The sequence below is a fragment of the Saimiri boliviensis genome, chromosome 21 (genome assembly GCF_048565385.1).
Source record: "Saimiri boliviensis isolate mSaiBol1 chromosome 21, mSaiBol1.pri, whole genome shotgun sequence".
NCBI classification, from domain to species: Eukaryota; Metazoa; Chordata; class Mammalia; order Primates; family Cebidae; genus Saimiri; species Saimiri boliviensis.
The window spans coordinates 8,582,707-8,598,213 of NC_133469.1; the positions used below are offsets into that span (position 1 = coordinate 8,582,707).

The 15,507-nt window shown below is 52.4% G+C and overlaps 1 protein-coding gene across 3 annotated transcripts; it reads right to left on the reverse strand.

The window, feature by feature from the left end:
- Nucleotides 1–11,149: 11,149 nt before the first annotated feature.
- On the reverse strand, nt 11,150–15,490 carry LMF2 (lipase maturation factor 2). Of its 3 annotated transcripts, none has more exons than XM_010343365.3 (14): nt 15,340–15,490; nt 14,545–14,798; nt 14,404–14,432; nt 14,053–14,270; nt 13,804–13,982; nt 13,422–13,563; nt 13,157–13,291; nt 12,984–13,072; nt 12,813–12,909; nt 12,560–12,742; nt 12,321–12,489; nt 12,114–12,225; nt 11,943–12,039; nt 11,150–11,846 (listed from the first exon to the last, which is right to left on the reverse strand). In XM_010343365.3, the coding sequence occupies exons 1-14, from the start codon at nt 15,431–15,433 to the stop codon at nt 11,602–11,604; spliced, it is 2,043 nt and encodes a 680-aa protein (XP_010341667.2). In that variant the 5' UTR covers nt 15,434–15,490; the 3' UTR covers nt 11,150–11,601. The 3 variants fall into 3 exon arrangements, with proteins under 3 accessions (XP_010341667.2, XP_003933010.3, XP_074246879.1); XM_003932961.4 differs by having other exon boundaries at nt 12,984–13,089; XM_074390778.1 differs by having other exon boundaries at nt 12,984–13,089; nt 14,545–14,867; nt 15,340–15,387.
- Between the last annotated feature and the right edge of the window lie 17 nt (nt 15,491–15,507).

The following is a 15,507-nucleotide window of genomic DNA, read 5'->3' on the forward strand; positions in this document are numbered from 1 at the left end:
CTTAGCTTCTTCATTTTAGTTATTCCCCTCTTTAAGTATGTAACTGTAGTATGTAGCTGGGGTAGGTTGACACTGGGCCCATCCAGGAGTACATTTGCTGATAAGAGACCAAGTTAAGTGGTACCAGCAGAGCCTAGGAATGCAGGTGCTGTCGAGTACCCAGAGCCCCTGTATCTATAAGTTATACGTCTTTTTATGACAGCTCTAGCCCTTGCATCTGGTACTGTTTTATTTCTCATGTACTCCTTTATCTTTCAACTTTTTGCTTACACTGCTTCTGTGAAAAAATTGCTTCAGCTAGGTTCCCCACTCCCTTTTCAAACCAGGGTATAAGAAACCCCCTAACTCTTTCTTCGGGGCCGAGAGAATTTTGGGTGTTTTGGCACCTCTAGGTTGCGGGCTAAAATAAAGGATCCATGACCGGGCGCGGTGGCTCACGCCTCTAATCCCAGCACTTTGAGAGGCCAAGGCGGGCAGATGATGAGGTCAAGAGATGGAGACCATCCTGGCCAACATGGTGAATCCCTGTCCCTACTAAAAAATACAAAAATTAGCTGGGCCTGATGTCGTGCACCTGTAGTCCCAGCTACTCGGGAGGCAGGAGAATTGCTTGAACCTGGGAAGCAGAGATTGCAGTGAGCTGAGATCGTGTCACTGCACTCCAGTCTGGCAACAGAGCGAGACTCTGTCTCAAAAAAAAAAAAAAAAGGACTCAAAATTTCAAAATTCAATCTCGGAGTGTGGTACGTTCCTTGACTTGCTCAGGTATAACACAGTAGCACAATCTTGGCTCATTGCAACCTCTGCCTCCCTGGGCTAAAGTGATCCTCCCACCTCAGCCTCCCATCTCAGTTGGGATGACAGGTGTGAGTCATCATGTCCAGCCTCTCTAATGAGTTTATTTTTAAGTTTAAATAAAATTAATAAGTAAATATTTTAGGCCAGGCATGGTAGCTCATGCCTATAATTCCAGCACTTTGGGAGGGTGAGGTGGGTGAATCACGAGGTCAAGAGATCAAGACCATCCTGGGAAACATGGTGAAACTCCATCTCTACTAAAAATACAAAAATTAGCTTGGTGTGGTGGTGCGTGCTTGTAATCCCAGCTACTCAGGAGGCTGAGGCAGGAGGAAAAAAAAACTCTTGACCTGCTACTATGTTTTACTAAGAAATACAAATAGGCTGGGCACGGTGGCTCATGCCTGTAATTCCAACACTTTGGGAGGCTGAAGTGGGCGGATCACCTCAGGTCTGGAGTTCGAAACCAGCCTGACCAATATGGAGAATCCCTGTCTCTACTAAAAATACAAAATTAGGCTGGGCACGGTGGCTCATGCCTGTAATCCCGGCACTTTGGGAGGCCTAGGCGGACAGATCACAAGGTCAAGAGATCAAGACTATCCTGGCCAACATGGTGAGATCACACCACTGCACTCCAACCTGGGTGACAAAGTGAGACTCCATCTCAAAAAAAACAAATAAATAAACAGAAGAGAGAAAATGAAAACACATGAGTTTGGAGATGTAATATTGCTAAGAAAGCATACTACCATAGTGATCTACAGATTTGGTGCAATGTCTCTCAAAACCCAAATGGCACTTTTGGGGGCCAGTGCGGTGGCTCATGCCTGTAATCTCAGCATTTTGGGAGACCGAGTGGGCAGATCAGTTGAAGTCAGGAGTTTGAAATCAGCCTGGCTAACATGATGAAACCCCATCTCTACTAAAAATACTAATTTAGCTGGGGGTGGGGGTGGTGCACACCTGTAATCCCACTTACTCCAGAGGCTGAGGCAGGAGAATTGCTTGAACCCAGGAGTTGGAAGGCTGAGGCAGGAGAATCACTTGAACATGGGAGGCAAAGGTTGCAGTGAGCCAAGATTGTGCCACTGCACTCCAGCCTGGTTGACACAGTGAGACTCTGTCTCAAAAAAATTAAAAATAAAAAAGGAAGAACCACACAAATGACATATTTTTTTTGGGAAATAGAAAAACATAATCCTAAAATTGCTATAGAAGTTTAAGGGAACCCAAATGGCCATAACAATCTCGATGACTAAGATAAAATAAATAACATAAAAAGAAAAAATATATAAAAGAAACAAAACGTAAAAAAGAATGACAAAGGCTGGGCATGGTGGCTCATGCTTGTAATCCTAGCACTTTGGGAGGCTGAGCCAGATGGATCACCCGAGGTCAGGAGTTCAAGACCAGCCTTGCCAACATGCTGAAACCCCATCTCTACTATAATACAAAAAAATTAGTCAGGCATGATGGCAGGTGCCTGTAATCCCAGCTACCCGGGAGGCTGAGACGGGAGAATCACTTGAAAACTGGGAGACAGTAGTTGCAGTGAGCTGAGATTGTGCCACTGCATTCCAGCCTGGGTAGCTGAGCAAGACCATCTCAAAAAAAAAAAAAAAAAAAAAAAGGCCAGGCGTGGTGGCTCACGCCTGTAATCCCAGCACTTTGGGAGGCCGAGGTGGGTGGATCACGAGGTCAAGAGATCGAGACCATCCTGGTCAACATGGTGAAACCCTGTCTCTACTAAAAATACAAAAATTAGCTGGGCATGGTGGCGTGTGCCTATAATCCCAGCTACTCAGGAGGCTGAAGTAGGAGAATTGCCTGAACCCAGGAGGAGGAGGTTGCGGTAAGCCGAGATCGTGCCATTGCACTCCAGCCTGGGTAACAAGAGCGAAACTCTGTCTCAAAAAAAGAGAGAGAGAGAGAGAGAGAGTTGGAGGTCTCACTTGTCAATTTAAAAACTCATGACAAAGCTACAATTATCGAAACAGTGTGGCACTAGCTTAAGGATAGACACAGAGACTAATGGAGTAAAACAGAGAGCCCAGAAATAAATGCTTGCATATATGGTCAAGTGATATTCAACAAGGGTGCCAGAACCATTCAATGGTGGAAAGAATAATCTTTTCAACAAATGGGGCTGTGCACAGTGGCTCACACCTGTAATCCCAGCGCTTTGGGAGGCAAAGGTGGGCAGATCACCTGAGGTCATGAGTGTTGGAAATAAGAGCTTGGAGTCACAAAGAGAATGAGCACTCAAATAAAGGATTTCTCAGCAGGGCAAATTTACTTCTGCAGAAGGGTGCTGCTCACTCTTCTGGCCACTGCAAAAGCACACTGAACAAAGGAGGGAAGGGATTTTTATCCCTAAGGCAGTCAGTCCCTGCTATTGTATCTGGTCCCCATTGGCTGGAGTTGGATGGCATAATCTAAGCTGATCCCAACTGGCTACTTCAAATGGAGCAGGGGTGGGGTTGAGTGCTGGCTCTCCCTCTAAACAGCTGTATGATTTTGGCCTGATTCCCTAACCTCTCTGAACCTCAGTTTGTACATCAGTGAAATGGGGATGATAACATCCACCCCGCCCACTTCACAAGGCTGCTGTGAGGATTGGATGAGGAATGTAGGGAACTATTTTGTCCACCACAGACCTCAAATCTAAGGTATTGATTAGGAAAAAGATTTTGTTATTGTTGCTGGTTTTTGCTACCTCCTTCTCTCCTCGTTTTTTGGCACAAAGAATATGAAAGAAGTTTTCTACTCCCCTTCTCCCTGTCCAAACAGTATTCTTTTTTCATGGTCAATGTACAACCTAAAAGGAAAAGGAACACTGTGTCAAGTTAATTGTGACAACCCCAGTTGCAACGTGGTGGAGAGGGTGGGGCATCTTGCTGGGTCTTTTTCATGATGGTCCTGATTTCTCTGCACCTGTAGCATAACTGAGAACTCTGCCTTGGTGCTGAGCAGTGCTTTCTTTGGGATTCCTGGGTCACTCAGTTCAGGTATTGGAGATCTTGCCTCCAAATTATGCTCATTGCTATACTTCTCATCTGTCTTTCTCATTTTACTAGTGTTCTATGACCCCCCACCTCTTTCTTTCTTTCTTTTTTTTTTTTTTTTTTTTTTTTTTTTTGATACTGAGTCTCGCTCTATTGCCCAGGCTGGAGGGCAGTGGCATGATCTCAGCTCACTGCAACCTCCAGCTCTGAGTTTAAGCAATTCTTCTGCCTCAGCCTCCTTAGTGGCTGGGATTACAGGCTCCTGCCACCATGCCTGGCTAATTTTTGTATTTTAGCAGAGGTCAGGTTTCAACAGGTTGGCCAGGCTCTGGTCTCAAACTCCTGATCTCAAGTGATATGCCCACCTCAGCCTCCCAATGGGCTGGGAATTATAGGCATGAGCCACCATGCCCAGCCTCCTCCATCGCTTTATGAAGAAGATTTAGTATTTCCCTCCATTTTGCAATGCCCTGTGGATTCTTACAGCTTCCTGGGAAGCTAGTTAGCATCTCCATCTCTACAGCACCTGAGGGCTTATTTTCTTGCAGCCAGGGGATGTTTCATTTGTTTGTTTGTTTTGAGACAGTCTTGCTCTGTCTCCCAGGCTGGAGTACAGTGGTGGGCTCTTGGCTCACTGCAACCTCCACCTCGGGAGTTCAAGCAATTTTCCTGCCTCAGCCTCCTGAGTAGCTGGGATTTCATGCATGTGGCACCATGCTCGGCTTAATTTTTGTATTTTTAGTAGACATGGGGTTTTGCCATGTTGGCTAGGCTGGTCTCAAACTCCTGACCTCAGGTGATCCATCAGCCTCTACTTCCCTAAGTGCTGGGTTTACAGGCATGAGCCACAGCACCCAGCCTCATTTCTGGTCTCTGTTCCTGCTTTTCCCCCTGGGTGGGCCACATGGCTAGAATCATCTCACCAGCCAGGGCCTCTGCCCGTGGTTCTCATGCAACTCTGGAGAGCTGCTATTCCTGTCTGTTAAGTGTGGGATCCCCTACAATCCACAGTTCCCAGTTCTCCCCTCCACACACATGGAAGCCAGACATCCCAGTCTCAGGTTCTTTTGTTTTTTAGGAAATCAGGGCCTGCTCTGTTGCCAGGCTAGAGGGCAGTGGTGGAACTAGAGCCCCCTGCAGTCTCAAACTCCTGGCTCAAGGAATTGTCCTGACTCGGCCTCCTGAGTACCTGGGTCCACAGATGCAGGGCAACACATCTTGCTAAATTTTTAAATTTTTTGTAGCAAGAAGCTCTTGTTACGTTGCCCAGGTCGTCTGGAACTCCTGGCCTCAAGTGATCCTTCTGTGGCCTCTCAAAGTGCTAGGATTACAGGAGTGAACACTGTGCCCAGCCGTCTCACTGTTTTTGTTTTTGTTTACCCAGGCTGGAGTGCAATGGCACGATCTCAGCTCATTGCAACTTTTGCCTCCTGGCTTCAAGCAATTCTTCTGCCTCAGCTGCTAGAGTAGCTGGGATTACAGGTGCCTACCACCATGCCAGGCTAATTTTTGTATTTTTAGTAGAGACATGGTTTTGCCATGTTGGCCAGGCTGGTCTCGAACTCCTGGCCTCGTGATCCACCCGCCTCGGCCTCCTAAAGTGCTGGAATTACAGGCGTGAGCCACTGTGCCCAGCCAGTCTCACTTTTTTTTTTTTTTTTTTTTGAGACCGAGTTTCGCTCTTGTTACCCAGGCTGGAGTGCAATGGTGCGATCTCGGCTCACCGCAACCTCCACCTCCTGGGTTCAGGCAATTCTCCTACCTCAGCCTCCTGAGTAGCTGGGATTACAGGCATGCGCCACCATGCCCGGCTAATTTTTTGTATTTTTAGTAGAGATGGGGTTTCGCCATGTTGACCAGGATGGTCTCGATCTCTTGACCTCGTGATCCACCCACCTCGGCCTCCCAAAGTGCTGGGATTACAGGCTTGAGCAACCGCGCCCCGCCCTCACCTTTTATTTTGAGGTGGAGTCCAGCTTTGGGAGGCAGATGCTGAACCGTGTCCACAGTGCCCCCTTCTGGAGATTCCTCAGAAGCCAAGGTTTTGGACACCTCAGTTGTCTGGGGCTATGGCATTTCAGGTGGGAAGTCTCTGCAAAGAGCTGTACCTGTCTCATCCCTTCCTAGATATTAATCCACTTCCAGACATGTATTGAGCAGCTACCATGAGCTGTTACAGTGCTAGCTCCACAGACAGCTGCAGTCAAGACAGATGCCAACCCCACCCTCATGCAGCCAGTCCTATGCTAGTTGGTTCCATAGAACCACCACTGGGTTTCCAGTTGGTCTGAGTTATCTAGTGAACTCAAGGAGACTTTCTCTGTCTTCTGGACACTCCACAACAATCCAACCCTGGGAGGCAGTGGGAGGCTGACCTCTGCAAACATCCATGGGGCGGTTCCTAGGTCTTATGGCCCTGCCTCCCTGCTGAGCCCTGGCCACCAGGGAGGAGGATCCTCCCTGGCTCCTGCTTCCTCTCTCTTAGAACGATCTCATTTGTTCTGACACATTCATTCTCAAACCTAGTATTTATCCTTGGATATCACTTATAGAGGTATATTATCTTGACATATTCAAGCATGTATGTTATATAATGGAGAATAATAACTGAAGTAGAAATGCACACATATGAATAACAGCACAAAATAACTGAAAAAATATCTATCTCCAAAATCACTGACTATTTACAAATTCTGGACCTACTTCCACTTGGTAACTATTCAGGCAGTACTTTCTCTTGTGGCTATCATTATGTAATCATAATTCCAGATCCCCTATTTATTTTTATTTTTTCTTGAGACAGAGTCTTGCTCTGTCACCCAGGCTGAAGTGCTGTGGCATGATCTTGCCTCACTGCAACCTTCGCCTCCTGGGTTCAAGTGATTATCCTGACTCAGCCTCCTGAGTAGCTAGGATTATAGGTGCATACCACCATGCCCAGCTATTTTTTTTGTACTTTTAGTAGAGACGGTGTTTCATCATGTTGGCCAGGCTGGTCTCGAACTCCTGACCTCAGGTGATTTGCCTGCCTCAGCCTCCCAAAGTGCTGGGATTACAGGCATAAGCCACCAGGCCTGGCCCAGATTCTCTTTTTTAAATTATGATTGCATCACATAACTATTTTTTCTCAATAGCTGTCATACAGAAAGGCAGTAGCTCATTCCCCTAATGGACCCCAACCTGCTTAGCTATCACCTCAAAAAGTTTCCAGTTAATGACTGTAGTATTATAGAGCAGCCACAAATGTCTCTATGCAAATATTTTTTCTTTTAAATCATTTTCCCAGAATGTATACCCTAAAGTGAGAAAACATATACATATGTATATGTACATATATATTCACACAGAGTCTCACTCTGTTGCCAGGCTGGAGTGGAGTGGTGTATCTTGGCTCATTGCAAACTCCACCTCCTGGGTTAAAGGAATTCTCCTGCCTCCGCTTCCTGAGTAGCTGGGATTACAGGCATAAACCACCACACCCAGCTAATTTTTGTATTTTTAGTAGAGATGGGGTTTTACTATGTTGGCCAGGATGGTCTTGATCTCTTGACCTCTTGATCTGTCCACTTCAACCTCCCAAAGTGCTGGGATTAGAGGCATGAGCCACCGCACCTGGCCTGATAACATATTATTATTATTTATTATTATTATTATTTTTGAGATGGAGTCTCACTCTGTTGCCCAGGCTGGAGTGCAGTGGCATGATCTTGTGATTTGCCGGCTTCGGCCTCCCAAAGTGCTGGGATAAGAGGCATAAGCCACAGCGTCTCGACATGCCCAGCTAAGTTTTGTGTCTTTAGTAGAGACAAAGTTTCACCATGTTGGCCAGCCTGGTCTCAAACTCCTGACCTTAAGTGAGCCACTGTGCTGGCTAACATATTCTTATAATAATTGTTTCCCCTGTCAAGTATTGCCAAATTATTCTCCAAAAAGCATCATTTTTATAGTACCAAGAGTCCATTTTTCCAGAAGATATGTATATTTTTTGAGATGGAGTTTCGCTCGTTACCCTGGCTGGAGTGCAATGGCACGATCTCGGTTCACTGAAACCTCCGCCTCCTGGGTTCAAGCAATTCTCCTGCCTCAGCCTCCCGAGTAGCTGGGACTACAGGCATGCACCACCATGCCCAGCTAATTTTTTTGGTATTTTTAGTAGAGACGGGGTTTCACCCTGTTGACCAGAATGGTCTCAATTTCTTGACCTCGTGATCCACCCGCCTCAATCTCCCAAAGTGCTGGTATTACAGGCGTGAGCCACCGCACCCAGCCTCCAGAAGATATTTCTAGAAATTTCTTTGACAAGTTCAAGTGGTTTTATTTATTATTATTTTTTTGCATTTTACTAGTCCTTGCCTGTGTGTTTTCCTCCCTATGTGGAGAAAACCTCCCTGCGCAGCCTATGTGGTCCTTCAACCAAATAGTGTCTTAGCCACTGCATCTATCAGAGACTCTGCTTCTCATCAAATCAGTTCTACATAGGCCAGCTGTGGTGGCTCATGCCTGTCATCCCTGCACTTTGGGAGGCTGAGGTGAGCAGATCACCTGAGGTCAGGAGTTCCAGACCAGCCCGGCCAACATGGTGAAATCCTGTCTGTACTAAAAATACAAGAATTAGCCAGGTGTGGTGGCTCACACCTGTAATCCCACACAAAAAACTTGTATACCCAAATGTTCACAGCAGCACTATCCACAATAGCAAATGGTGGAAGCCACCCAAGTGACCATGGATATATGAGTAAGAATAGGAAAAACGTGGTCACTCCATACACTGGACTGCCACTCAACCATAAAAAGAACACAGCACAGATACATGCCACCAAGTGGACGTGCCTTGAAAACATCATGCTGAGTGAAAGAAGCCAGACACAAAAGGTCCCACGTTACATGATCCAATTTACAGGAAACGTTCAGAGGTAAATCCACAGAGAAAGAGATAGATGAATAGTTGTTCAGGGCTTGGCAGGGAGTGGTCAAAGGCCGACGGCTAAAGGGTACAGGGTGGCTTTTTTTTTTTTTTGTATTTAAGACAGAGTCTCGCTCTTGTTGCCCAGGCTCCTGGAGTGCAGTGGTGAACTCCGCTCACAACCTCTGCCTCCCGGGTTCAAGTGATTCTCCTGCATCAGCCTCTTGAGTAACTGGGATTGCAGGCGCCTGCCACCATGCCTGGCTAATTTTTTGTTATTTATTTATTTTTTCAGTAGAGAGGGTTTCACTATGTTGGTCAGGCTAGTCTTGAACTCCTGACCTCACGTGATCCATCTACCTGGCTTCCCAAAGTGCTGGGATTACAGGTGTGAGCAACCACACCTGGCCAGGTTTCTTCTGGAGGAGATGAAAAGGCTTGAAAATGGACTCTGGGCTGGGCATGGTGGCTCACATCTATAATCTCAGCACTTTGGGAGGCTGAGGTGGGTGGATCTCCTGAGGTCAGGAGTTTGAGACCAGCCTGGCCAACATGGTAAAACCCCATTTCTACTAAAACAACAAAAAATAGCCAAGTGTGGTTGTGTGCCCGTAATCCCGGCTACTTGGGAGGCTGAGGCAGAATCGCTTGAACCCTGGGGGTGGAGGTTGCAGTGAGCTGAGATTGTACCACTACACTCCAGTCTGGGCAACAGAGCAAGACTGTCTCAAAAAATAAATAAAATGGACTCTGGTGATGGATGGGCAACTCTGTGAATATAATAAAAACCAATGAATTGTACAATTAAAATGGGTGAATTGTATAGCACGTGACTTACCAAGAAAGCTGTTACAGAAAACAAAATAAAAGCACGGAAGACATTCACAAAATGAGCTTAAAAGCCTAGGACTGCTGGACGCGGTGGCTAACGCCTGTAATCCCAGCACTTTGAGAGGCCAAGGCAAGTAGATCACCTGAGATCAGAAGTTTGAGACCAGCCTGACCAATGTGGAGAAACCCCATCTCTACTAAAAATACAAAATTAGTCAGGCGTGTTGCATGCCTGTAATTCCAGCTAGTAGGGAGGCTGGGACAGGACAATCGCTTGAACCCGCGTGGTGGAGGTTGCGGTGAGCCGAGATCGCTCCATTGTACTCCAGCCTGGGCAACAAGAGTGAAACTCCGTCTCAAAAAAAAAAAAAAAAAAAAAAAAAAGCCTAAGACCATCAGCCTGGGCAACATGGGGGGCATGGGTGGTGGTGTCAGCATGAGGCAGAAGGATCATTTGACCTCAGGAGTCTGAGGCTGCAGTGAGCCATGACTGCACAACTGCACTCCATCCTTGTTTTCCCCGTCTAGAAAACAAGGAAGTCTAGGAACAGGTTTTTGAGTTTTAAACATATAACTTTTTTTTTTTTTTTGAGACAGTCTCAAAAAGACTTAAGATTTAAGCAATTCTCCTGCCTCAGCCTCCAGAGTAGCTGGGATTAAAGGCACCCACCACACTTGGCTAATTTTTATATTTTTAGTAGAGACGTTTCATCATGTTGGCCAGGCTGGTATTGAACTCGTGACCTGAGATGATCCACCTGCTTCAGCCTCCCAAAGTGCTGGGATTACAGGTGTGAGCCATTGTGCCCGGCCTATTACTGTTTTAAGCCAGAGTTGACTTCTCTATCATTTATTCCACGTTTAGGGGCCCCTGAAGGCATTTGAGTTCATGCCACAGGCTATGTTTGACCACAGAACTCTGTCTGGGTGGGCCAGAGGTCAGCGACATGAGGAAGCTGGGTACACTGGGAGCCGTGCAGGGGTCTGTGGAGGAGAGCAGGAGGCGGGGGCTGTACCGAGAATAGGGCCAGAGGCAGAGGAAGCTGTGCTGTTAAGTTTCCAGGGTAGGCGGTGACCTCCAATTGATAACCTGATCCCAAATGGAAACCTGGTGGGTGCTCTGACTGCTGTGTCCACTGCTGTGCTCTTCCTAGGATAGAGGCCGGGGCATCAGATGCACCTCCCCTCCTCTGTCCCAACCCAGGGCTCCAGCTCCCCTCCCCTGGCCTCACTCTGCAGAGGAGGCTCTGCTAAGGCGCCTACCTCATCTCTTATTCAGCCCTTGCCCACTTGGGCCCTTCCATCCTTTTCTGAGGCCAAGAAGTGGGAGCAGGAGAGAAGGAAGGGGCCAGCTCCACCACTGGCCTTGCAGTATGGAGCTGACCGGTCCACTGGGCCATGCCAGGCCTGAGGCTCCTTTGTGGTCAGGCAGTGGGAAACATGGGGCCAGCCCTCGAATCCACTTTACAGAGAATGCTGAGGTTGGGGCAGGAGGGTGCCCGTGGAGCCACGCCGTAGGAGTCCAATGGCACTCTGGGAGGCCCACTGCCTGGTGCAGGGGAGACACCTCCATCCTCAGGCCTCCCTGGAAAGAAGCACCAGGCACATAGCCAAGCACAAAAGATACCTTTATTGGTGCCCAGATCTAAAGAGTAGGATGGGCTGGTGTGGAAATGATGATGAAGATGACGGTGCTTCCCCTCTTCCCCTGTGAGTCAGCCTCTTCCTCCGACTCACAGCCCAGGGCAGGGGAAGGGTCTTGAGCTGGGTTATGTGTCCCCTTCCTGGGCCAATCATGGAGGCAGTAATAGGAGTACTGGGGAGGGGCGTAGTTGGCATTGGGGGGCCCAAAGCCCTCAACACGGCACCCCACAAACCCCAGGGGCAGTCCCCCAAACCTATGCCTGGCCCTGTGGGGTCAGCTAAGGCACGGTGGCAGGGTCCTGTCCTGCTGGAGGCCAGAACAGTCCTGGGGATCCGGCCCTCTCAGGACACAGCTACTTCTTCCGCCGGGTGGTCCGAGAACTGCTGCTGCAGGGGCTGGGGGCAGGGGTGGCCTGTTCAGAGGTAGCTCCAGAGTCTTTCTGGGGGGCTGGCCTGTGCTTCTGCCCGATGGCTACTGCCGAGGGGGAGGACCGGAGAGACCAGGGTGCTAGCAGGGCCTGCACAACTCTGACAGCCCCCACAGCCATGAGGAGCCCCCAGAGCAGGGAAGGGGCCTCCAAGGGAGACAGCTGAGTACGTGTCCAGTGGAGGGCCTGGGCCAGGGTGCTGTTGGCGCCACGGGCCCGGGGTGGGTTCTTGTCCTGTGGGAGTGAGGTTGAGGAAGTACTCACTGGGTTCACCCCAGCAGGCTGGGGTCACCCCTGCCACCTCCTCCAGCCCGGGTGACACTCCCTTACCTGCAGCCCAAATTGCCTGAGCAGCGTCTCCAGCACTGGGTCCCCCAGGGATACGGGTGGGAAGAACTCCTCCACCCACTGGCGCCGCCACCACTGGCTGCAGCAGGATGTGATGTTCAGAGCCTGGTAGCACCCCGGGCTCCCATACCCCACCCGGCATCCCGGCCTTACCCCTGCTCCCCAGGCTGAGAGAACCAGTACTTGTAGCGCTGGGCTCGGAGGTAGGTGGGTGGCTGCTTGTGGAAGGGATACCTGGCCACTTGGCTCTGGACGAGGCGGATCACTGTGGGGAGAGGGGTCAACATGACTCCCTGCAGTGCCCTCCCCGCCCCCTCTCGTCTCCCTCCCCTCCCCACCCCTCCCTGCCTCGCTGCGCACCTGGCTCCTTGCCCTGCAGCAGGCGCAGGACCAGGCTTGTGAACCATGGGCTGTGTGTGTGCGGGCCCAGGGCTGCAAACCACATTTGCCAGTCCAGGCGAGGTTGGTGGGGCACCACGACTGGGGGTGGCCGGCTCAGGTTCCCAGGCTTGTACATGAACTCGATCTCCTGCCAGGCAGGCCAGGGTCAGCTGGGCAGCTGACGTGGACCCCACCCTGCCCGCCCTGGGAGAGCTCACCGTCCAGTGGTGGCCATCGTAGCTGCCCTCCAGCACCACCTCGGGCCGCCCACCAAGCCCGGTCATACGGCGGAAGAGGCCGTAGGAGTTGGCCAGCTGCAGGTGCTCCACGGTGCCAAATAGACGGTGGGCCCCAGTCCAAAGGCGCCCGTGGGTCCCCGGTTCCACGTAGGAGTACGGCACCTGGAGGTGGTAGGTGTCCTCAGAGCTGCCCTGCCCCCGGCCTGCCCCCAGCCCCCAAAGTGCTACCCACCAGGCTGATCAGGAACAAGGCCACGGTGGCAGTGCCCACGAGGGACAGTTGGACTGCAGCACTGAGCTTCCGCAGCCAGCCCCGCACCTGGGTCCACCTGTGGGCAGGGACCCAAGGACGTCAGGCCCAGCCTGCACACCTATGCCCCTCCCTGATTTCTGGGCCATGTACCTCCAGAGGGCACTCAGCAGCTCCCAGGCCAGGGAGGCTACACCCAGCCACACGGTGGGCAGCGTCAGTGTCTTCAGCCACTGAGAGAACTGGTGGAAGGTGAAAGCTGGGGAGGAGTGGGGTGTGAGGACTGGTCCGCCCCTGCCCTTTGGCCCACCCCAGCCGGCACTCACTGGTTCTGGAGTGGACAGTGCGCTGTTGCCAGTCAACCTCCAGGCCAAAGTAGTGCACGGTGCCATAGGCCAGAAACCCGTAGATGGCTAGTTCCAGCAGCAGCGACAGTGTGGCCAGCAGGGCCTTGGGCCGGGCTGTGGGGCCGGATAGTCATGGGTCAGCAGGGGTCCCCAGCCAAGGGACTGGGGTGCAGCTAGAGTGCCACCCACCCCTCTGGGAGGGCAGGGGGCTGGGGAGAGCAGGCCCAGGCTGGCCGATACACACACATGGCTGTCTTCTTGCGGCTGCTATGGCCAGGCTCTGCAGCCAGATGCTGGTCGTCCAGAAGGGCAGTGGTGAGCACCAGGGTCATCAGGTTGAAGAAGTTGTAGTTACCGGTAATGATAATCAGCACCTGCAGCAGCACCTGGGGGCAGCCAGGCTCTCAGCGCTCCCGGAGACTGATGCCCTGCCCCATGGCACAGCCCGACCTTGGCAGGCAGGCACACACCTCCACCCTGCGGGGTGCCTCCCTCTGCTACAACACCTTCCCAACAGCGGTCGTCACCTATCCCTGAAGGCCACACTGTCCCTAACAGGACACACTGAGCAGCGCTGAAGGCCGAGCCCTGTCCTCCTGTCTCTGACAGCTTCAGCCCCCACCCACCTGCGAGTAGAAGGCGGCCAAGCGCAGGCGTCGAATGGGGGCAAAGAACAGGGGCGGCACAGCAATCTCGATGAGGAAGGTGGCCACCACGCTGAGTTTGTGCAGCCAGACGGGCAGGTGATGTGCGAACCAGGCGGCAGGTGTGGGCAGGCACTGGGTCTCGTAGTGGTAGGTGAGGGCTGCAGGTAAGGGTGGGAGTCAGGGCTGGCAGAGCCCCAGACCGCCCCAGGTCCAGGCCGGGTCCCTCACCAGTGAGCCCCCACCACGCCGGGCAGCGGCTGGTAAGCTTGACCACGCCTGAGGCGAACATGAGGCGGAACAGCAGCCAGCGCACCAGCCAGAAGGGGAGGCCTTCATGGGGCAGGGCCCCTGCCTGCCCACGCTGGGGGGCCTGCTTTCGGTGGAAGGCTGGCCTCAGTGGGGCCACCAGCACTGCCAGGAAGCCAGTCTCCAGCAGCAGGGAGTCCCTATGGGGAGAGAAAATAGCATCAAGAGCCCCTCCCCAGGCAGCTGCTTCCCTCAGAGGGTCCTCCCAGGAGAGGCAGAGTCTCCCCCACCCCCACCCAGCCTCCTGCTGCCCCAGGCCCAGCGGTCACTCACCACTGGAAATAAAGGAACACCTGGCCCACCTGCAGAGAGAGGAGCTGTCAGGGAGCGGGTGTGTCTATGGACTCAGGTAAGGCAGAGGCAGGGTAGGTGGCATGGGGGGTGGAGTGAGCTGGTGACAGGGGTCCCACTTGCCTGGCAGGCCGACAAGTAGGCAGCCCAAAGCAGCAGGAAGACAGCGGGGTGGCGCAGTGGGCTCAGCAGCAGGGCCCCCAGGGCCAGCAGTGCACCCAGCAGGCTCAGCAGCTCCAGGCCCTGGGCCGTGTCCAGCCCCAGTCTCGGCGCTTCCCACAGCAGTGTCGGGGTCTCCCACAGCTGCTGCCAGCGCCCCTTGCCCTGCGGCCGCAGCATCCTCCTTGCAGGCAGGATGCCCTCGGGACCGTACAGGCCTGTGGGAGGGGACGTCACAGCCAGGCCGTGGACACCCCTTGCAGGCTAGACTACCTCTGAGTCAGGGCCTGCGGACACCCCAGCCTAGGTCAGGGCCTGTGCATACCTTCACCCCCAGTTAGGGTTCACAGTCCCTCTAGACCCCGTCCCCGCCCCGCAACCGACCCTTCAGCACCTGTCAAAAGCCCCGTCCAGGGCTAGAGGCCTGCCCAACAAGCTGGGTCAGGGCCTCCTCCTCGGCAGAGCTCACTGTCCGCTTCCAGGTCTCAGCCCCACCAGGTCTGGGAGGAAGCCTCTCTCCCACCTCCCTCCGAGTTCTGTCCCCTACCCCAGATCGGAATCCAGAGCCTTACGGGAAATGGATCACTGCACATCTTCCTGCCCCCACAGCGGCCTGCAGGACACGAACCGCCACCCCTACCCCACGTCAAGGCCTGGACCTCACTCCCAACCCCAGACGGCGTGAGTGCCGGGTGCTGGGAAAAGAGGACGTAGGGTCCCGGACCGAGGCTAGGGGTGTCCCGCCCTGGGTGCCTTCACCTGGGATCTGCGTGTAGAGGGAAGCGAAGGCGAACATGAAGACGGCCGCCACACCCTGGAGGAAGAGCTGCCGCGGAAGCCGAGAGCCCGCCATGTCCGCTGCGCGGCCCGCTGAAGCAGCGCCCGCCCGCCCGCGGCAGCTCCAGGCCCCGCCCCGCCCCGCCCCGC